Source organism: Lepidochelys olivacea, assembly GCF_965140295.1.
Source record: "Lepidochelys olivacea isolate rLepOli2 genome assembly, chromosome: 5".
In the NCBI taxonomy this organism is placed as follows: Eukaryota; Metazoa; Chordata; order Testudines; family Cheloniidae; genus Lepidochelys; species Lepidochelys olivacea.
Window position 1 is genome coordinate 42,943,678 of NC_140415.1, and position 23,886 is coordinate 42,967,563.

The 23,886-nt window shown below is 38.5% G+C and overlaps 1 protein-coding gene across 2 annotated transcripts in view; it reads left to right on the plus strand.

Moving 5' to 3' along the window:
* Window positions 1-23,886, plus strand: part of SREK1 (splicing regulatory glutamic acid and lysine rich protein 1) — a 55,935-nt gene that overhangs the window by 11,775 nt on the left and 20,274 nt on the right. Inside the window, exons 1-7 of one of the 2 annotated variants that reach the window (XM_084629042.1) lie at window positions 4,590-4,723; window positions 12,654-12,777; window positions 13,066-13,181; window positions 19,234-19,398; window positions 21,387-21,565; window positions 22,243-22,373; window positions 23,517-23,631. In XM_084629042.1, coding sequence (XP_084485168.1) covers window positions 13,119-13,181; window positions 19,234-19,398; window positions 21,387-21,565; window positions 22,243-22,373; window positions 23,517-23,631 — 653 coding nt within the window. In that variant the 5' untranslated portion in view covers window positions 4,590-4,723; window positions 12,654-12,777; window positions 13,066-13,118. Of the gene's footprint in view, window positions 1-4,589; window positions 4,724-12,653; window positions 12,778-13,065; window positions 13,182-19,233; window positions 19,399-21,386; window positions 21,566-22,242; window positions 22,374-23,516; window positions 23,632-23,886 lie in introns of those variants that run through there. The other variant, XM_084629041.1, reaches the window with a different exon arrangement.

The window sequence follows — 23,886 nt, forward strand, 5'->3', positions numbered from 1 at the left end:
CAGCTTTCATATCCACACTCCCCCACCCCCCGCCTTTCAGAATTCCTGTGTTTCCCTGCAGAAAACGACAGGGAAGCAAAGGGAAGCTGCACAGTGTCGGGGGGATGACCGTGCGTGAAGTTTTTGGGGCGGATTGCCCCCCCCCCTCCACCAACAAAGGAGAGGCATGGGGAAGTACACAGGGTTATGTGCCACTGTCCTCCCCCTCCCCCCCCCCCAATTTCTGCAAGCACAGAGCTGGCCAACTGAATGCTGCTTTCTAGTGCCAGTCATGCTCTCCTTCTGTGTGCTGGGAGCCTTCCTGTTTTCTATCCAACAGTGAGTGCCCACGGTGGGGTTGGGTAAGGGGGAGGTGGGGGAAATGAGGGAAGCAAAGGTGGTAAGAAGAGGCAGTGGGGAAGGAAGGAGAGTGGAATGTGGGGCAGGGGGATGGAGAAGGGGATAGGGGAATTGCAGGGTGGGAAGCGGGAGCCCATCATGCAGCATCCCTTCGGCAGTAAGTGGGGCTCCCCTGTTAAGCAGGCCCATCAAACCCTCACCCTGACAAGCTCTACCCCTCTACACTTAGACTCTTGTGATGAGCCCCCCACACCCAGACCCCCACCCTAATGATCCCCAAGCAGCTTGCACCTGGATCCCCACCCCATCAAGCTCCACTCCCCAGCACCTGGACTCACCTCCTCCTCCCCCGACTGAACCCTCCACACCACCCCTTGCTGAGCCTCAATCACCTTCACCTGGATCCCCTGCAGAGTCCCATTGCCCCTGCACTTGGAACCGCCCCAACAAGCCCTTGTGCATCCAGATCTCCCACTGAGCCACATGCACCCAGATTGCCCCACACAGAAGCCTCACACTAAGCCCCTCCACACTTGGATCCTGCTGGGCTGAGCTTGCCCACCCACACCTTGTGCACCTGGCACAGAGGGGCAGGCCCGGCCTGCAGTGTCTGGGTCAGGTGCAGCCTCACTGCCGAGTCCCTGCCCCGGGGTAGGTGAGGGCTTCAGGGTGATCTCCCACCTCAATGCAGTCAGTGGCCTGTGCTCCCCACTGCCATGCTGGAACCACATTTTATTTATTGACTAACATTTGCAGAATTTTAAAATACTGTGTTCAGAACTATTAATTTTTTGGCACAGAATTCTCCATAAACCCATGTTGATTTGGATTAATTACGTTATCTTCCTTTAGTTTTTTATTAATCAAGTTCCATATCAATCGTTCCATTATCTTGTTCAGGATCAATGTCAGGCTGACAGGACTATAATTACCTGGGTCATCCTTTTACCCTTTTTAAAAATCAGTATAATGTTACCTTTCTTCTGATCTTTTTGAACTTTTCCAGTGTTCTGAGGCTTATTGAATGCTCCTCAGCAGGCTGCTCTTTTAAAACTCTTGGATGCAAGTTATCGGGATGTGCTGACTTTAAAATGTCTAAATGGTTGAATTGCCTTCTCTATCAGCTTTCCACCACTCTTCTAATAAGAATGATTCAGAAGATAAAAAAGGTGGCAGTGGTCATGGGTCAAATAGTCCATTGTACTCAGATCTAGTAGAAGATTGCATGGAGCTTTCTCGGACATCATCTTATCTAGAGGCTTGCTTATGCATTCCAGTTGAAACTACATGAACCTAACAGTTTGGTGTTAGCAGCAAACCCTAAACCAGTGGTTCCCAAAATTGTTCCACTGCTTGTGCAGGGAACGCCCCTGGCGGGCCGGACTGGTTTGTTTACCTGCCATGTCTGCAGGTTTGGCCGATCGCAGCTCCCAGTGGCCTCGGTTCGCTGCTCCAGGCCAATGGGAGCTGCTGGACGTACTGGCCGCCGCTTCCAGCAGCTCCCATTGGCCTGGAGCAGCGAACCACGGCCACTGGGAGCTGCAATCGGCCGAACCTGTGGACATGGCAGGTAAACAAACCGGCCTGGCCCGCCGGGGCTTTCCCTGCACAAGCGGCGGAAAAAGTTTGGGAACCACTGCCCTAAACAGAATAAGAGAGTCCTCTAGAGTAGTAAAGACTATCTTATCATCGTGCAAGCTTTCCACTCTCTTAAGCTATGCAAGTGTTTAGACAGAATTCTGCAACTGGTGTCAAGATAGAAAGATCAGTCTTTTGAAAATGAAGGAGTTCAAGATCATCTGGATTTTTTTTCTTAGCAAAAATGTCAAACATCTAGCATACAGGCCAGATCTGACCTACTGGATTTATTTATTTAGCAACGTGGCATATTCAGAGTCTGCTGAATCTAAAGCTTTTTTTTTAAAAAAAAACAAAAAAAAAAAAACAACCCCAACCCCCCCCCCCCCCCCCCAAAACAGTAAATCTGTAGTCCTTAGGGGTTCAAAGTTAGCCTTTTACATGTGAAACAAGAATAAATTGATTTTTCTTATCAATTTCATTCCTTCCTTAAATGCCTGGGCAACCCAAATCCTCCATAGCCAGGTGGATACATATTGTGTCACAGAAGCTTACTCAGCTGCAGATAAACCAATTCCAATAGAGCTCAGAGCCTACTCCACATGTTTCTCTGTGTATACCATTCTGCTTGGGGGTGTGCATTTTTCACACTCTGAGCAGCATAGTTATGCTGGCCTAATTATCTCATGTAGACCAGGCCTACATTGCTCCACAGGAGCATTCTTTTGTGGGAAGGTGAATCCAAGAAGTGGTTCCAAAGTAGCATATTGCTGCTAATTTTAGGGAAAAAGGGGAAATATTCTTTTTTCTGTTCTCCTAATCTCTCACTCACCTATTTATTTATTTTTTTCCTCTTGCTGTGTCCCAAATGCCTCTGACTTGGGGAGAGGTCAGATCCAGAATGGCAAACTTTTTACCTAATGATTATCTTTCTGGAAATGACACTCTCCACTCCAGTCTACTCATGCTCTGAAATTTAAGTGTCCTTGGGTTGCTATGCAATGATTCTTCAGGTTCATTTACGTAGTTAATATGGTGAAATAAACTTCTCAACAGAAATGCCTTATGTTCTGCTAATTAGGATTTAGTAATTGTACACAGTTCTGGAAGAACTTAACTGGAGTGAGGACTTAAGTGGTGTAAGCAATCTCAGATGCTTCATGGAAGGTCTGAACTGTTTACAGTATTTGCAGGAAGAGAGTCGCTGCTTAAATATATCTGACGGGGTAGAGGCCAGTCTCAGAAAGGAAATAATCAAATAGCAAATTTTCCATTGTTGGCTGCTTTATTAAAAGTCATTATCACATGAGCTTCTTCTGGGTTTTGCTGAATGCAATTCACAAATCACAATAATATCCCATTTTGTGCCTGTTCTTAGTCTTTTAAAACCTCCAACATACTACTAATCTACATTTGACATGAGGAATATAAAGTAAATATTTGTACAGTGGATACAAACCCTGTTTAGAGAACATTTCTGAAAAAATTATTTTAAAATTATTTTAACTGATTTCATTGTGCATAGTTAGGCTTAAAGGATTATATTTTTTTATCAGTAAATGTCGATTTCACCCTTGGCATGCAAATATTTTCCTCAGTAACAATAAAAATTTACAGCTAAGCAAAGTTAGAAAAATGCTGCTTGAGAATTTATTAGAGTTTGATTTAAGAATATTTACTTTGTCAATATCAATGTTAAAATATACAATTTTTGTTTTTTTATTACTATAAAGTTTTATCTTTTTGAATATTAGCATCTATTAAAATTAAATACGTATTGTCCAACCACCCCATAATTTCCCCCCAACTGGGAAAATTTTAAGAGATTAAAATTAAAAAAGCTTAAAAAATAACATTAACATTATCCCTCAAAATTGTTTTTTAAAAACATTAATTTCTGCCAAACCTATGCATAGTATATGATACACAGATATGAACTTGACTGGTCAGGACTATGGTATTTAGAAGAAATAAGGCTAAAACCTTGATTAATAGGGTGTCTAATGAATATGCTGACAAATATTTCTTGTTTTCTGTGTTTCACCTTAATCTGATCTGTGAGTTTTTTCATGACAAGGTTATTACATACTTCAATGCACCATGCTAAAGTAGCAGATAGAGCCCTTCTTTCGACCAGTGAGCTAAGGCCAATTTTCCTGCCATTGGAGAACATTTTTTTTATTAACTAGAATGAACAGGGCTTGGTCTAATTGAGGGCATAGACAAGAAAGTCAATTAATATGTGCTGCTGTCTGGAGGACCCACTACAAATGACTCAATTTTGTGCTTTAGAGTAAGTGAACAAAGACTATTTGGGAAAAGAAAGATTAAATGTTCTCCATTTATTTGACAAGTGTGCTATAGTTCAGTTTACATTATTTATGATTTTTGGATTATACTGATAAATGTTCTATAGCAGGTTCTCTAAAGGCACTAGTGCCTTGTTAATAGAAGACCTCATAGCTACACTCTGCCACTACTAAATCCTTTCTAAGAGGAAGATAGTACCATTTTTGTGTGTGTGTATGGATGAGAAATAAGTGATTCAGTTAATTTCTGCTAAAGATGTCTCCCTGTGAATGTATATAAGTAAACTAAAAAAGGCTTTTGAGGAAAACTAAAATCTGTGTTTTCATTACATTAATTGATTTTTTTTCCTTTTTATTTTGCAGCAACGCTCCTCTTGCTTTTTCATCCAAAGTATGTTATATTAAGTTTCGTGAATCATCGAGTGTTGGTGTGGCCCAGCATCTAACTAACACCGTTTTTATTGATAGAGCTCTGATAGTCGTACCCTGTGCAGAAGGTTGGTATTTCAGACATTCTTCTTTCATGTTGGTCTTTGTCCTGTATGTTGATTGCCTTTAGTTTTCCTAAAAACTGGCAAGTAACTGATGCTCTTCTTTTTATTTTTTCCCCTCATCTTTTTGAAAGCAAAATTTTAGATTTGAAGAAGGTAAAAAGAATAAATTATTAATAAAAGAAGTAAAAATATGTTGGCTACGCTTTTAAACATATTTTGTATACATTTAGCTGTAACTATGCGTGAGCAAAATTAATAAGTTAATTTAAATTAGTAGTTTTATTCTGGTTTTCCATACTTGTATAAGAAAATACTTGAAAAAACTTTATAAAATAAGACTGCTCTCCTCCAGTCTGATCCACATGGGCAAACCCTCATGCCTATTCAGAGTCTACATTGACATCAGTGTGCTCCTGCAAAGGTGAGGGAGTCTCCCTGCACAGATCAGATTGCAGTTCAGGGCCTAACTGTACTTTGGTTTGTTGTTATTTTTAAAAAGTTTAGTAATCCCTTTAGTAGACTTCTTAAATTATAACATCAATTAAGCTGCAACTTAGTTCGGGCCCCAGATTTTTAAAGGCATATATAGGAATTGCTGCACTCAGCATTGCAATACCTAACTAGTTTAGAAATCCGTCTCTTTTTCTAGTGAGATTTAGGCACTTTGGGCCTAAATCCTTCAGAAAATGAGACTGAGACTTCTAAATGAGTTAGGCATTGTAGTGCTGAGTGCAGCAATGCCTATATGCATTTTAAAATCTGAGCCTTAAGCTAATTTTTAGATAGATTATTTAATCAAATATTTCAAGACATCTTCAGAACTGGACTGTCATCAGGAATTCCAGTTCTAATGTTAAGTACAGACATGACTAAGTATTTTGTCAATTTGGGTTTCTCCAATAGAAATATTTTCAATGTTTATGGTTCCATTTACTACTTGAATATAAAATGTTTGAGTTACTAGTTAAGCGCTTTGCAAATTGTGGTCTTGATACTGCAGTCTGATGCACATAGGCAGATCCCTGCACATAGGCAGAGCCCCATTGACTTCATTGGGATGCCATTTGGCATTTAGGCCAGGTCTACACTTAAAATTTAGATCAACAGAGCTACTTTGCTCAGAGGTTTGAAAAATCCACACTTCTAAGCACCATAGCTATGCTGGCCTAATCCACTGTGAAGATGCAATTAGGTTCCATCAATCTAGCAACTGCCACTCAGGGAGATGGATTACCTATAGTGACAGGTAAAACTCATTCCATTGCTGTAGAAATAGTGTCTACATTATGGCACTACAGCAGCATAGGCATAGTGCCATAGCTATGCTGCTTTAGTGACTATAGTATAGATAAGCTCCAAGTGTCCGTCCACATAGATCAGATTGTAGGATCTGGGCCATAAGTCCATAGAAATCATTTTCTTAAACCAGTAGAATGCAGCCATCTTTAGGTATACATACCCGCTGTCTTAACTTGCACAGGAAATCAGAGTGAGCTAATGATAATCTGCAAAGCTAATACATCTGTTGAATTCCACCACTAACCAAATAGTTAGTTAATAAATCGTAATTGATCTTTTAAAAAAATACTGTTTGGCTCCACAAAGTCTATTTTTGGCTTCTTTGGGTTTGTTAACAGTATCCCCAGAAAGCCTTATTTTGGCACAGCAAACATACCAAGAGTTGTTGCTTGAGTTCTGTGCTTACAGAATGATCCGTACTGGGATGTCTGTAGCAAACTCAACAGAGCAAGCAGACTTTCATGGATCCTTGAAAATATTTATTTTAAAGGTTATTTAAATCTTATTTATGTGCTAACTACACCCACAACCATGTTCATTTGGGCATAGAGCACATATTGCTGAGCTTCATGAAGTATAGGTTTTGATTTTTTACATTTACCTTTAAGTCAGGGAGAAAAGAATAATACTGTATCCAATTGAAACTGCAAAAGGAATTCAGGTAGGCAGAATATATCTGATGAGAGTTGATACACTTGAAAAGGTCCCACAAGATCATTCAGGAGGATGATCGGGAACAATTTTAGTTTTTATGTCTCATCTAGAAGACTCAAACACTGGTTCAGTACTGCCAGAGAGGGAAGATTGCTTCCTAATGAATCAACACCACTTCTTGGGTTTTCCTTGTGATGGGGTCACAGTTTGAGGTGGCATGGCAGCAGGCAGGTAAAGGTGAATTTTTCTGTGTCTCTTGGTGATATCTAATAATGGAGGAAGAATACAACAAAAGTTATGAGAACACATTTTTTACCTCCCCAATCATGTTCAACCCATTTCATAGCTGACAGAGGCAATCTGAAAGTAGCACTATTATTGTATAGTGGTTTGTTCACAAGTCACTGTGGACTCTACAGGAAAATACGGAGCTTGTGTACAACTAACTGAACATATGATTGGGTTGTGGGACAAACCCACTTGAAAATTTCACACCATAAATATGCTGTTCCTATGCAACTTTATTACAGAACCATTCATGTTAGTTTGAAAATGCTATCTGTATTGACGATAGTTTAACTTTCCAAGGAAATGTGTGTTGATATATATGGCTCTGGAGAACACAGTGCAATATTTGGTGATATAGCTGTAAACGTGATTGGTAAGGTATACTATGGGCTGCTAAAGCAGTAGCAGCCGTGTTCTACTGCCAAGTTTAAATTCTGCCGTTGGCCAAAAGTGCCATTACTGAAAGGCTTGGTGTACAAAAATAAAGCTTGATGGGATAGAAAAGAGAAAAGGGTACAGAAAGCTTGGTTTAAAAAAACAAACAAATTTAGAATGCCTTTCAACAGTCCAACCTCAGTAGTGTGTGAGGAAGGAACCCCTAAGCATTGAAAATAATGTTCATTTTATAACGTTCACATATGTACTTCACCATTGCTACTTTATTAACCAAAAATGTTATTTTAAATGAAGTAAAATTTCATTGCACTGTCAAAATGTTACCCTTTCCTTTGTTTGTGCATCACAGGTTTTCTTTTTTTGTTTGTTTGTTTGTTTTAAATGTTATACCTTTAGAAAGCAAAGGTTGAAACATAACAAAGATGTTGCCCTAACCATCATTCTAAACTTTATGTCCACATTTTCTGGTAGATGGATTTTGACTATTAATTTGGTTTTGTATGTTTTCTCTGTGTGATATTTGTGCATTATTAGATGACTAGACTGGCCAAGGCAGACCTGTTACACTTGCCTGAGTTAGGCATTGTTTGCCATGCCACTAAACCTGCCGTCAAGTGAAACCTTCGTGGGGGGAAATGAGATCGAAGTCTGGCCCGCTGAAGATGGACGCCCTGTCTCTGTTTTTATTTTTTATTTTGCTTTTCTTTCTTTTCTTTTTATTTTGTCCCTTTTTTTGTTTTGTTTTTGCTGAATCTCTTTCACTTCTACTTGTGAACTGGTTCTTCAATTCTGTAAAAATGGTGTTTCTTAAAGGGTTGAATGATGTGTCATTTTAAAGTAGACTTTCTGAAGCTGTTTATGAGGGTGGTGGATGGTATATACACAGAGTGTTGAATTAGGTCAGCTAAATTCTCTGTTGTAAACTAGGGATAAACACTGCCTTAGAGATATGTTTTAGCATCTTAATTCAACTATGACAGGCAGATCAATATATGATGTCTGAAGACTAAAATAGTGATAAAGATATTTCAGCTCTCAGATGTGTGTGTTCCTCCTTCGACCATATTTTCAAAAGTACATGTCTCTGAAAAAGCCAGCTGAAACTTACTTTCTTTCTTATTACTTCTTTCTTAAGAATCTAGCTTTTCTGAACAAAGTCATGGATTTTAATCAGTCTCTTTCCCATGATCAGAAGCAGTTTTATTTTAAGCTGTGTAACCAGCACAGCACAAGGTTTTTGTATTAATTTTTAATATGAAGAAGTTAAGATATCTATTTTGGAATGATTCTTGACAAAATTATGAACATTCTAGAATTTTTATTCACTGTGGGTGAAATTCTAACTCCATTGATGTTAACGGAGGTTTAGCCATTGACTTCAGTGGGGTCGGGATTTCATGTATTACTTTTCTTTAAGGAAAACCTTTACCACACGTTAGTGTAAATGGATTCTGAGGCCTTGATTGGAGAGTGTTTTGTCAGATATGTTGTCTTTTAACATTGCTATCTGTGGGAAGATGGAAACAACTCTTTTTTTTTTTTTTTTTTTTTTTTTTTTTGAGGGACGGGGGTGTTGTTATGTTGTTTTGTTTTTTAACCTTTACACGCTAGAATGGCATTCTCATTTAGATGCAACAGAAAGGGATTTTCTAAGAAATGGTTTCATCCATAAATTTGTAGTTCCCAGTGATTAAATATACTAGGAAAATAATTTATTCTTCTAATCTCCAGATTAGATATGAGCATAAAGTGTCTTTGATTGAAGATACTTGTTCATCACTGAAGCGGGTTTTTTTTCTTTCTTTCTTTTTTTTTTAATCATCCAGCAGTTTATAGTACAAAACACAAGGAAACTGATCCCTTCTGAACACTTGCATGAGGATGGAATCTTGTGACTAATACACTATAATTTTACTGGTATCAGGCCTAATCATTATTTACACTAAGGCCACGTTACGTTGCTCTGGCAAGCCATGTCTGCCCTACAGAGCCAATGCTATCATAGCTGTGCTGGCATAGCTCTTTTGTGAACTTGCAGTGCACACTGATAGAAGGCGTTTTCTCCATGTGTAAGAGCATCACCTCCCTGAACAACATTCTCACAAACGCATTTTTCTGTCAGCATAGTTGTATCTACACTGGGGCTTTTGACAGCATACCTATGTTGCTAGGAGATGGGGACACTTTTCACACTTCTGACCCAAATAGTTATGCCAGTATAAATGTGAAGTGTAGATCAAGCCGCTGATCCGCTGAAGTATCTTAAAATGGATATAAAAGTAATTTACACCCCACTTAAAAGGTCCCTTTGTAATGCTAGAACAGTATAAAGGGGCCTTATTGCAAATGAGAATTAGATCTGTCATTTATTATTGAATACTGAAAGGTCATTAAAACCATTTTAAGGCACCGGCATACATTGAAATAAGTCAAGAAATTGATCTATGAAGTTGAAATGGTACACTTTTTAAATAAATACATATATTTGGGGAAAGCATTTCAGTTCAACTTTTAAGGATTGACTTCACCCATCCCATGGCAATATGCATTAAGAAAAACATGCAAGCCTTAAACCTGATGTTAAACAGATGTCAGATTGTGCAACAGGCTAAATGTTGTTTATATTTTTTCTGGGTTTGTATTCCTTTTTTATAAAAAAGATTAAAGAAGGTATAAAATATATATTTACTCAAGAACATAACCGGTTCCTTATGAGCTCTTAAATTGATTTTTAATACTAAGTAATCTGATCAGCTTTTTACTAAAGTTCCGTTGAGAAAAAAATGGAAGTTTTTTTGTGGGAAATTTCTGAAATTTCTAAACTGTTTCCATTTTTCGGGGTTCTAGATTGATTCATTTTTTGGGACAGTTTCCACAGCATTTTACTGTGGGAAATTTTTGTTGAATATTTTTGAGCATGAGTTTGATTTTAAAAAATCAGTGAAAATATTGAAGAAACATCTGCAGAACCCAGATGTTGATAATTTTTCATGAAAAGATCATCTTTGAGAAAAAGGCACTTTTTTTTTTTTTTTTTTTTAAGAGTAAAACTGTGTGGAAAAACTTTGACCAGCTCTACTTAATTTTTTTTTAACATAGGTGAGAAAGCAAAAGTATTAGGGAAATGTCAATAAAAATTTCAATTTAAAATGCATGGTATACACCTGGCAGACTGCTATAATAGTTTACCTTATGTGGTCATGACTCAGCAAGTTACTTTAGCATGTACCTAACTAAATGTATAAATAGTCCCAGTGACTTAAGTGGCATTGTTCTTACGCTTGAAGTCTTGGCACATGCTTAAGTACCTTTCTGAACTGATGACCCTCATTCAACTAAATATTTAAGCATGTTCTAAGCATGTTCTAAATTCAGTCCCTATTCAACAAAGCACGTCAGCATTCATCTACTTAAAGTTAAGTATATGTTTAAGTGCTTGCAGAATAGGGATAGATTTAAGTGCATGCTTAAATTAGGCATGTGCTTAAGTTCATTGTGGGGACTACATTAGAATGCAGTGTTACTATCTTTAGCTTCCTGTAGGTGGATCCACCCATGTAAAGTCCCATTGACTTTGTGGGATTTTATGTAGGTGCCACATGTAAACACAGGAGGATATCTCCGCAGGATTAGGGCCTTATTGATCTGTAATATGGACCTTCATGGTTAGTTCATGTTTCAACAGCACTTTAAAAACATAAATTACGATTTCCCCAAATCAGCTGTGTAAATGTATACCTAATTTGCATGCACAGTTACTTTGGTTATGTATCTAAATATCTGTTTAGATGCATAACTGACAATTTGTGCAAGCAAATACCTGCTTTTTCTTGAGGAGTCACACAAATCGGGCATTATAACTTCACATGCTATTGCATGTCTAATTTTAAAATGAGGCCTGCAAAGTGCTGTATTCCTTCTAAATACAATTTTGGCTTTAGATCAGATATGTTTTTAAAAAGTTAAGGAAGAAATTACTGTGAAGATAATTTTCAGACCCTAACAATTTTATTTTATTTTTCTCTTTAAGATAGCAATGTGGCTTGATCTGTTGTACATTATGGACCAAAGTTTCACAGAATGTATCTTAAAGTTAAATAGCTGTGTTTGCTTAATAGGAATACAACATAAATTCTAGATGAAATTGTGTGTGTGTGTGTGTGTGTGGTGGTGTTTTTTTTATTTCTTTCATTCCACATCTATTCCCATTAAAATGGATTTTATTTAGATTTATTTTCTTTTGAACAGAGCAACTCAAATCTATTCTAGAGCTGCAAATTGTGGTGCATATTTTCAAAACATTCTTATAGTGGGATAACTCCCGTGGGCTTTAATGGGAATTGCACTGCCAAAACTTTGCATAGTGCTTTGAAAATTTGCCCCATATTTTACTTTTAAATCAGGAGTCCTTTTGTATGTATTCATTATAAACTCCTGAAGTTAGAGATCTGTAATGAAAATGTATGTGCAAATTGTAGTAGTACCAGACGGGTGCTGTTCTAGTACTTACAAAGTTCAGTATTGTAGAAAGCCATAAACACCTCTAAAATGCATGAGGTAATGTATGAGGGCTGTTTTATGGTTACTTTGGCAATTTGGAGCAGATTAGGAAGTCCTTAATTATTTCGTGTGATTAGGAATTCTCTGGCAGTTTTTCAGTTCACTGTTTATATTTTGTGGTGATTTAATTCCCTTAAATTGGAAATCAGTATTTGCATTTAGTAAATCGTTTAAATAGTACAGAATTTAATGCTCTGAAGATTTTAGTCCTGCATTTTTGTTATAACTATACATATAACCACATTCATTTTATTCAGATGAGAAATTATTTTAATAAACTGTTGGCATGACAACAGGGGGAGTTTGTTAGTCACAGTTGTAATATATATTTTTTATGAAAGTGTAGTGCATTTAGAAGGGAAAAGTAATTGAGCAACTATCTCAGTATATTTACAATTAGACGACAAGAGACTTAAGTCTCTTGTCGTCCCAGTTACATTGAGACAACCTAGAAAGAGAAACAGTGTAGGTCTTCTTTTTTTTTTTTTTTTTTCTTTTCCCTGTTGACTCTACCTGCAGTACAGAGTTTGTATGGGGTCATTGGTAATTTTTGTATTTTATTTTATTATTTTATTTTATTTTATTATCAAAAGCAGGTAGCAGCCATAAAAGAAAAGGGACAGATTTCAATTAGCACTTTTTTTTAAAAAAACTAATTTGGTTATTTGCCATTTCTGGGGATTAAACTTTAAAAAATGTTCTTCTTTTCTGTATCTGATGTTCTGTGTGCTATTAGTGATGCAGCCTACACGAACGGTTGTCATGTGTAACACAACTTTCGATCACCGCGAAAACACCGCCCTGGGAAAGCGTCCATGCTTGATATCGTTTGGTTCATGAACATTAAGTTTCCAGTACAGGTGACCCATAGCTCAAAGTGTTAAATAATTGTCTACATTATTCAGTTTTTAAAATAATCCATTAATGAGATTGCTAGTCTTTGAAGTTTTGCTCACTTTTGTTTTTCCTAGTAGAGCAGGGTAAAAGGAAAAACTTAAGTTCTTATTTGTTTTTTGTAAGGATCTGGTAGATAGATTCATTTTTCTTTACTATTTTTTTTAAGTGCAAGGGTAAATTGTAAAATCATAAAAAGAATAACGTTGGTTTGGTGTTCAAACTCTCTCTAACACTTCCATTTGCTTCTCCAGGTAAAATCCCAGATGAAGCCAAAGCCCTTTCTTTATTGGCTCCTGCTCCTACTATGACAAGCCTGATGCCTGGTGCAGGGTTGCTTCCTATACCCACACCAACTCCTCTGACCTCAGTAAGTAAAATTTAATCTCTTTGACTTGGAGTTAATAAACTGTTCTGTTTCTTCTAGCTCCCTCCTTCAGCCCAACCAAGAATTCTCCCCTTCTGGGTTGAGAGAAAAGGAATAGCCCAGTCCCATGACATCACACCCTACCTAATAAGTCAGTGAAGACACTTAATCCAGCTGTCTTGATTTTTCTCAAGAGGTCAGGCTAGAGTATGGCCAGCACATTCACTGTTTTTCTTTATTTCCAAATTCCTATTCTGCAAAGTACTGGGCTAGATTCTCTTTGATTACGTCCATCTTAGTTGGATGTATATAAACGGGGCAAAATCTGACCCAATGCATATACTACCAACCACTCCCCTTCCCCAAATAATAATTATAAAGTTTAAAATACTAGAGTTAAACACATTCAATCGTTTGGAAGGCTAGAATGCCACATTAGGGTACTCAAGCACACTCCCTCCAGTGACTGGGGCTGTTGCATGTTGGCCTCAAAATGCTATCACTGCAAAAAGAATGGAGGCTTTTATATTCTCTAGCTTCTACTTATTGCATATACACCTTCCCTTCTGTTTCTGCTAACCCTTTCTGGCAGCAACAGGCTACCATCCCCCTTCCCTCTCCACCAGGAACAGCAGAATAAGCAGACCTTCCTTCAACAAAACTGGGCTTAATGGGTCTTTCCTCTGTTCCCCTGTCATCAGCCCCATGTTATTTGAGGAAATGGGCCCTTGAGCTACTGACCTTGCTGCAGCTCCGCGTTCACCAGAACTGTTGTTGGTACCATCCTAGATTTCTGCATTGTGCATTTGACAGCACCACTACAGACACTGGCAACAACAGTGTTCCCTTGAATGGCTCCTCAGCAAACCCTGTTTACCAACACCTTCAACTTCTTGGTTTGATATTGGTCAAACCTCTAGAAGAAATGAACATTCTAAGGTCTCTTCCTCATACACAAAATGGCATAAGAAAAGCAGGCTTGTCTAAGGGCTCAGGCAATAATTTCAGAAACACTGGAAAGGACCCTTTTCTTCCTTCTGGTAAGCATTATTCCTTTTTAGAATATGGTGATTTCTGCCTTATTAGTCCTTGTAGGCCATGTGAATATTCATAAAGAAGCAGTAGTCATCAAGCCACTAGTTAGACACGCATCATAGATTCATACTGACCTTCTGCAAACTAATATGCACAGTCTGACACCGGCTCACCCTAGTAGTTGTATAAGGGACACTGTAGTGTTTTTAAAATGTTCCTTTTAAAAAGAAAAGACAAAATTCCTGCAAAATTATTAATAGTTGAATCCTTTTGTAATTTCCTGTAAACAGTACCCAGGGAAATTTATTAGTCAAAAATGTTGTTACTGATACTTCAACCCCTTGTGCCTATAAATGCCCCTGCTCCAGCCATAAATAATCCGCTGTTTGGATTTTGAACCAGCTTAATCTAATCACCTAGCACAAATTACCTCTGTTTATTATAAGTCATCTTCCAGAAGTTAACTATTCAGTTTATCTGTGCTCTTGGAATTTAGCCAAGAGAACCTATTGAACCTTTAGCATTTTTAATAATTTTTTAGAATCTCTGCCCAATTCTACTCTCAGAATTTGCTGTTATTAAAGTAATTCAGGAAGAATTTAAAAGACACATTGAACAGTACTAAAATAAATACAGGTACTAATTTTTATAGTAGAATGATATAATCACTTAGAATCATCACTTAGAATGATAGAATAGACCTACTGTTTAGACTGTTCAGGAGTTATGACATTTGTTATACATACTTCTTCAGTAGCAAGGAACTTGCTTTGTTCTTTGTGGAGAAGACAATGCTTAGATTTGGACTCAACTAGTCAACTGATTTTACTAATCACATAATGTTATGGCATCTGTCTTGAGAGATCACTTCCATATTTTGGAAATTGAAGGCATTATTCTACTTTGATGCTGCAGAAAATGACTGACTAAATTTAAATTATAAATTATTTTCCTTACAAAGATATAGTTGAAGATAGATGGTAAAGAAATTTTGTCCAGAGGATATTGGCTTGCATAACCTGTTGTATGCCTTTTCCACTTCTCTCATTCAATAAAAAGCTTAGCTAACCTTTCCTTTGAGTGGATGGATGTACCGTATATACTCGATCATAAGCTGGTTCTTTTATAAGCTGCCCTCCCACCCCAAAGATGGAGAAGTAAAAATGGAAATTTTTTATGACGCGTTCATGACCCCCTATAATTCAGGGGTCGGCAAACTTTGGCTCCTGGGACTATCAGGATAAGCTGCTGGCGGGCAGAGACGGTTTGTTTACCTTGAGTGTCCACAGGTACGGAAGTCAACCTGAGTAAATAAACTGTCCCGGCCCGCCAGCTGCTTACCCTAACGGGCCAGGACAGCAACTGGTGGGGAAATTTGGGGGTGGGAGGGTCATGGGAGAAGCTGGAGGTCAGGGGAGTAACCCCTGTGACCACCCCACACATGACCCTAGCCCAGGACCCCCACACTCTCCCCATCCCATCTCTTCCACCTTAGCTGGGGTGGGTCAGGGGAGGATGTCTCTGGCCTGGCCGTAGCCTGCTCCAGCAGATGGGGCCGGGCAGCATGGCCGCAGCCTGCCAGCCCCAGAGCAGCAGCTGCCTCAGAGGCTGGGGGGAGAGCAGCATGGCCAGAAGCGGAGAGACTCTGGCCCCGCCTCTTTCCTTCTGGCTCTGCTGCCTCTCCCTGCCCACCTCTCCCACTCTATACCCGTTCATAAGCCGACCCCCTTCTCTGATGCTTCCCTTTTTTACTAAAAAAAATTCAGCTTATGAACGAGTATATATGGTAGTTTGTTTAGAAAACATGCAGATTCGGAAAGTCAACACACCTATCAAATCCAGGAAACTTCTAACCCCTTGCTTCAGGCTTTGCATATTCCAACTTTATTATCTTCCCTTGTCATTCAGTCTAAGCAAGGCAAATATTTCTCAGTCAGAGATTTATTCCCCCCCCCACCCTACCCCCAGCTTACGAATTCTTATAAAGGCCAAGGAGGCAACCATCTGTGAAATCTTTGTTTCAGTCGTTCTCTTGCATGCTAATAAGGGACATAAGGTAAAAAAATGAGGTTCAGCATTTCGTGGTGGATTGCGACTCTTTTCAAAGACCTCTAATGTTTCTGTCACTGGGAAATAGCCTTCTCTAGTGTGTAGTGAGTTCCTGGTGACAAGGATGTAATGTGTTGCACTAGGTCACAATTTTGTAGTGTGATGAGTGCCCTCTTCTGATGCAGGGGCTCTTGGCTTCCCTCCAGAACCAATTGGAGTTGAGGGTGATCAACACTTTGCAGGATCAGGCCCTTAGAGCAGGGGTAGTCAATTATTTTTTGTCAGGGTCTAAATTTCTTGGTCAAGGTATAGTCAAGGTCCGGACTCCAGAGAAAAATAATAACAATAATGATAATAAGTAAATAAAAAGATTACGGAATGTGTTCAAAAGCATCTGGCGGTCCGGATTTGGCTACCCCTGCCTTAGAGCCATCTGGTATATTAATTAATAGGTTTGGATCCACTTTAATTCCCCTGTAAGTGGATGGATGTAAATGTGGATGTTTTAATATATTTTAAGAACATTTCTCATCAACACCCATGTGGTTGTTGTGTTGTTTCAGTTTTAAAGATTTGTTTTTAATAATGTCAGTGTATGTTTGGGAAACTAGATTTGCTATAAATAGCACTAAGGTACTTTCAGACTCATGTACAAGAGAAGACCATTATTCTGAGCATTTTTATCTCTGGTAGTTTACAGACTAAAATGAAAAGGGTTTCCAGTCCCCAAAAGTGTATTTATTTTTCCATTGCAAGTTCAGATTAGATCATAATACATATAGTACCACCAGAAAATATTGACCTTTTATATGCCAGATAAAGGACTGACAGTTGGGCTTGTGTAAAGCATTTGACAATATTTGATGTTTGTTTAGAAAAATTTTAGTTCTGTATTCCTTATGGATTCTCCAGGAGGTAAAAGGAGTGAATACAAAGCCAAAGTGAACTGCTGTTTGCCAGTGAATACGTTTTGGCACAAGAGGAAAGGGTGAAATTTGGTATCAGTGACATAAAACTGGAGAATCATTAAATTTACACTAAAGCTCATGATTTCCATTCTGGAATTAGGAAAATAGTGATTTATACATGATCTTAGAAAATACCTCATCCCTGCATTTTGAAAAAGGAGCAGATCTTAACTACTTGTGTTTACATTACATCTTAATGGAGAGTGTGTCTGATGGAGCAACTCCTCCCATTTCTTCATTTATAATCCTATATATAATTGTGCAGCATGCTTACATGGAATGCTAGTATAGAAAAGTCTCAGGTACTTTAATTGTTTTTAAAAGCAATTAGTGTTTTGTCTGTTTTGGAAAAAATAAGTAATTATCTCCTGCTCTTTGTTTCATTTCTTTCTGTCATCTGTCCTGTTTCCCACTCTTTCCCCCAGTCAGTTACATGTGTTTCTCTTTTGCCTGATCTCCCTACATGTGGTTTGTTGCTGCCTGTTCGTCTTTGTTATGGGCATATGCTGTTTGGCCTTTTTGGTTCATTTCTCTGCTCCCCTGCAGGCTGGTCCTCCCTTTCCAGAGGTACGCTGCCTGGTGGTCCTCTTCCCCACCTGCCTGTTTCCTTTGTTCCCTGAACATTTTTCACGTGGTGAAGGGCTCCGTGCACCTCTCATGGTAGTGCATGGCAGTTCCATTCCCTGAGAGCTATTACTCTTTACTTTCCTCCTCCTCTTTTTTCTTATATTGCAGTAGCCCCTGTGGATATAGCTAGGCTGGCACATCTTTGCTTTTAGACACCTGGACCCATGTAGAAGCAATTGGAAACAAGGAGAAAGTGGTACCATGTTACTTACCACGTCTCTGTTGCCTACCAGCTAATCCTTTACAGTCCACAGAATTACTACATTATGCTGTTTGAATGCTAGAATTCCAGATTTTCCACCAGCATAAGGAATATGAAAATCTAGCAATTGTCAAGATACATGTTAAAATCACTTTGGAATTCAATTGTGTGTATGTATGTAAGGGAAAGCGTGATAGTTATTTGAATTGTTGGATTTTTAAAACCTAATCTCTCTCAATCTACCAGGGATAGAAACAACTGCTATATACTTGCTATGGAATTCTATTTTTCCGGTGGTACATGGTGTTCATTTACCTCTCTGGTGTTGCACAAGATCTATGACTGATCCTCAAGACTAATGCTACTTCTGTAGTTCTGGACCAGGACTGAATAAGAAATATTTAGACCTCAGCCAGTTTAGATCCCCCTCTGAGCTTTCACATTAGCAGTGGGTCCAAGTTAGAAAACCTTTAGGCTGAGATTTCAAAGCCACGCAGGGGATTTGGATGCTCATTTTCCTTTTAAAATGAAGGAGAATGGAGTGTCCAGTTACTCCCATTGGGTTCTCCATAGCGCCTGTAAACATTGCAGCCAAAGCATTAACCATAAGAAACTCCTTCGTTGAGCAATATTAGTCTTTCCTCCCCCAATTTGTCAGTTTTTATATTAATCTGGGAAAAAGACTCAAATCTAATCACGTGTTTCACAAAAGAAAATGTAGACTGGTCTCTTTCTCTATAACATAAGACTTGGGAGAGAATTATGTCATTCTTGGCAGCATAGCTATGGAATTCTTGTTTATTGTCTCATGCTAGGAAGGTGCAGTAGACACAAAGTAGAAAGTTGCCTTTTCCCTAGATATCATGGGCATAAATGTTCATGTTCTGCAGGGGAATTCTGCCATTACCTTTCTGTTTGATTATGCTATAGCATCACTGGCCAAAAGCTTAAGCAAGACGGTGACTGGCCATATTTTGGAACATTTAATATATGAGAGGCTAGATTTGGGGGATAGAATTTTTGCAAGGTGAGGGTTTAACTGTAAAAAAATATTATCTGTTTGTACTGAATTTGTATTTTGTTTTTTACTTGGATGTACTTGGGATAAAAGCCTTGCTGGGACACACAATCTCCTATTTGTTTATAAATCATGTTTTTGTTTTTGTTTTTTTAGCTTAGTGTTTCACTTGGCACGTTGGGAGCTATACCAGCAGCAGCATTGGACCCTAATATTACAGCACTTGGAGAAATACCACAGCCACCAATTATGGGAAATGTGGATCCTTCCAAAATTGATGAAATTAGGAGAACAGTCTACGTTGGAAATCTGAATTCTCAGGTACCGTCCTTTTTGTCAAATTTGAAAAATTAAAGGAAGATGTAGTTTTTAGCCCAGCGGTGGGCAAACTATGGCCCAGCGCTGCATCCAGCCCTCCAGATGTTTTAATCTGGCCCTCAAACTCCCGCTGGGGAGCAGGGTCTGGCACTTGCCCCACTCCGGCACTCCAGCCGGGGAGTGGGGTCAGGGGCTTGCCCCACTCCATGTGGCTCCCAGAAGCAGCGGCATGTCCCCTCTCCAGCTCCTATGTGTAGGGGCAGCCAGGGGGCTCTGCATGCTGCCGCCGCCCCAAGCGCTGTCCCCACAGCTCCCATTGGCTGGGAACCATGGCTAATGGGAGCTACAGGGGAGGCACCTGAGGACAGGGCAGCACGCAGAGCCACCTGGATGTGCCTCCACGTACGAGCCAGAGGGGGGACATGCCACTGCTTCTGGGAGCTGTTTGAGGTAAGCGCCGCCCGGAGCCTGCACCCCTGACACGCTCACGCTCCCCAACCCCCTTCCCCAGCCCTCCGAACCCCTCAGTCCTAGCCGGAGTACCCTCCTGCACCCTGAACTCCTCATTTCTGGCCCCACCCCGGAGCCCTCACCTCCTCCCGCACCTCAGCCCCCAATTTTGTGAGCATTCATGGCCTGCCATACAATTTCCATACCCAGATATGGTCCTCGTGCCAAAAAGTTTGCCCAGCTCTGGTTTAGCCCATGTCATTGTGATTTATGACCTTAAACAGTTTTGAAAAGACCCATATGTGCATAATGAGTTTGTTCCACATGGTAAAAATAGAAGATAATTCAAACAAATAAAAAAAAAGATGCTCTTGTGGTTATTAGTTGTGTTGTGAATGCTTCTTGGGAAATGGGGGGGAAGACAGCCTGTAGAGTTCACTACTTCAAAGAAACAAATACTACAGATTTTGATGGTTTTATCGCTATGTATGCTGAAATAATGATGATCTGCATCAGAGTATAATAAACTGATTACTTCAGGGATTATGAAGGAATTTGTATCATCCCCCCATCCATGTACAGCATTGCTTTGTAGGATAGGTGCATTGTGGGGAAGGAATTTACCTTTTTCTCAAGTATGAATAATTGGCCATCACAGGAGGCTGGACTTGGTGGATTAGTTGTATAATTTAGTATGAAGAGTCCTCTGTATCCATAACAGGGAAACAAAGTCCTCTTCCTTAAATGGTCAATTATTTACCAGAGGGTTATTTAAATATGAAAATGCCACTCAGTCAAGAGTAAATGTGGCTTTTGTTTTATTCGCCTAACTATATACCTAAGTAGAAAGTTACTACTGAGATGAGTGCCATTCTAAAACCCTGGATGGGTGAATAGATAGAAACAACATGTTAAAAAATATTATTTTGATGCACTTTCAATCAGTATATGTAACACACATGAAATTATTCAATTTGAAATAAAAAGAAATTCCTTTTTAATTGATGATTTCAAATGTACTACCTTAAAAAAAGCAGATCCATATGGAAATATGTTTATTATTGACAGGTCTGATGAGTTCAGGGCTTGCAATGATCCTTTCCTTCATTTCTACAGGCAGTTGGAGGGGAGAGAAGGATAAGCATTTTCACCTCTCCTTTCCTTGATTATTTAAATTTGTTGGATTAACATACCTCTCTTAAAATGGTTCATCCAGAAACGTCTTTCTTTTTTTTTAATAATATATAGTTTCCAAACATCACCCTTTCAAAATATCTTTTGTATTAGTGGCACCATTTTAAATAGAAGCAGACTTTTTAGATGTGTGGAGAAAAAAATGTGATCCTCCCTTTTCTAAATTGGCTAGTTTCCAAATAACTTTTATGGGGAAGGAAAGAAATATAGAAGTTTTGGTCCACGTTGCCTTTGACTAATGAAATCTTTTTTCCTAATCTCTGAAGTTCTTAGGTTACCTGGTATGTTGGATAAGTGTTTTTCATTACATATTTTACTTCACCTGAGCTTTTTGATTTTTTTTCTAGACTACAACAGCAGATCAGCTGCTTGAATTTTTTAAACAAGTTGGAGAAGTGAAGTTTGTGCGAATGGCAGGTGATGAGACACAACCAACACGGTTTGCTTTTGTGGAATTTGCAGACCAAAATTCTGTACCTCGTGCTCTTGCCTTTAATGGAGTTATGTTTGGAGACAGGCCACTGAAGTAAGAAATTAAACAGAAAATATCCAGATGAATTCTGAATGAAAGATTTCTCAGTATCTTTATAAATATGTCTGTAATTATGGCTCTCATCTGTGGAGGTATGCCATACAAAGCAGTTTGCAAGGCCTGTATTAGCAGGGTGCTGCTTTCTGTAGCCTTTGATACCTGTTCTTTTACATTTTCAAGAGTGAAAGTTACTTCCCCTGGATAAGGGTATAGTGTAGAACAGAGCAGCGTATACTAATATTTAATCTCTGAGGGTGAAATCTATCACCGTGTAGATGACTCACACTAGGCTCTACTTAAGCCCTAAATATGGGGCTTATGTGGTAAATAGGTTTCAGGATATAAATTTCACCTTTAATTTAAAAAAGATTAAATTTCTTATTCTTCTATTGTTTGAAAACATGTTTGTATGCCACATAAATATGGGCATCACCATGTGTATTAATGCATTTATTCAAGGTAAAAAGGTTTTAGGCAATAAAAACCAGGTGGTATGTGTAAATACTTAAATTGTGTCGGTGATTATAAGGAAGAAATCTATAAACAAGCTAATTATGGATAGGGTGCAGTGTATATTTATCTTGTTGTTTTTTATTTTTTTCTAAATCAAGTTTTTTAAAAAAAAGTGTGCACAAGCATAATTTTAAAGCTAGGTTTGTTCCTTACTTTAGAATAAATCACTCCAATAATGCAATAGTGAAACCTCCTGAAATGACTCCACAAGCTGCTGCCAAGGAGTTGGAAGAAGTGATGAAGAGAGTAAGGGAAGCCCAGTCTTTCATATCGGCAGCTATTGAGCCAGGTAAATCCATTATGTTCGCTAGTCAGGATGAAACCAGTATATCTCAATCTGTGTATCTTGATATGCATTTATAGAGCATTTTCAGACAGAGAAAAGGACTCCCTCAAGATGAGCAGTATTTGTCTTTGGTAAAAGTTGAATAATCAAAATTGTTTTCTTATTTGACAAGCCGGTGGAAGCCAGGTTTCTTTTCAAATTTGTTTTGACATATTTTATTTTCAAAGATTTGTTCAATGAATGCTGTCAATAGCTTAAAATTGTGAAGTCAATACTATTATAATACCTAATAATGCTTAATGCTAATGCTGTTTTATATTCAAAGTGCTTTACAAACATTACATTTTTCACTCTATCAATTCTTTGTTGTCCTTCGCTTGTCATGAAAGAATAGGAATTTGTTTATCTTTTTAAAAAAACTTTTAATTAAGATAACAATGAAGATTTTTCATAGACCTTTGAGATGTTTCATTGTCATTAACAAACCTAGACACTGCATAATTATCTGCCCTGGACAAAACTGGAAGACACAACACTCTAAAATTTCCTAGTTATTTTTTTAATACTACTCATAGTATCATCAGATGGGACCTGATTCACTGTCCATCAAAGTCAGTGGGAAACTTTCCATTTACTACAGGATTTTTGGACCAGACCTTTACATACTTCTCCAGAGGGTTGTGAGGATTAAGTAGTTAATATTTATACAGTGCTTTGAAAATATAAAGTACTTTAAGTGCTGAGTGTCATTTAAATTTTTGTGCACGTTTTCAAAATTGCTACTCTGAATTTTGTCTATTCTCAGAAGTTAATTTTTTTTTCAGAAAAAGTAATTTATATAATTGAATAAGCCAAGAAGAGAACATGTTGTAATCTTGTGCATTGTGGCAGCAACATAAATCCCATTCCTTACTCAGCTAGCTGTTTATAATTATCTGGTTTATGTGTACTGCTGCAGGATGGCTGCACTCAACGAGTATATGCAATGACTTTCTTGGATGTTTCTGAAGGATTTTTGCAAAGAAGGAAGATGTGCAGAGAGTAGGCCCATTGCACTATATGTGGTACATTCCACTTGTGCCAGATTGTTAACTGGGATCTTTAAATGTTCTGAGCTTACACTGCAAAGTGGTTTTTTCCTCTCAGAGTCTGGAAAGAGCAGTGAAAGAAAAGGCGGTCGATCTCGTTCCCATTCTCGTTCAGAGTCCAGATCTAGTTCAAAATCCCGATCTAGAAGGAAAAGATCACGCTCAAAACGCAGGTGAGAATGCTTTCCATTTTGCAGTAAGAGATTACACTGTGTTTCTTGATGGCAGTAGCTTTTGAGATTGTCTTTGAATTCTGAGCCAAGAATTGCTGGGAGAGATTTATTGAAGTACCTGATACTGTTGACTGGACCAAAATAAGAACTTTATGCGTTTGGGCAGATTTTCATTCCCCAAAACCAGACAACCATCATGGAAAAGCTATTTTGGGATAGTGTTCAAAAGATACAGGACTGGTTTCAGTTAGAGCA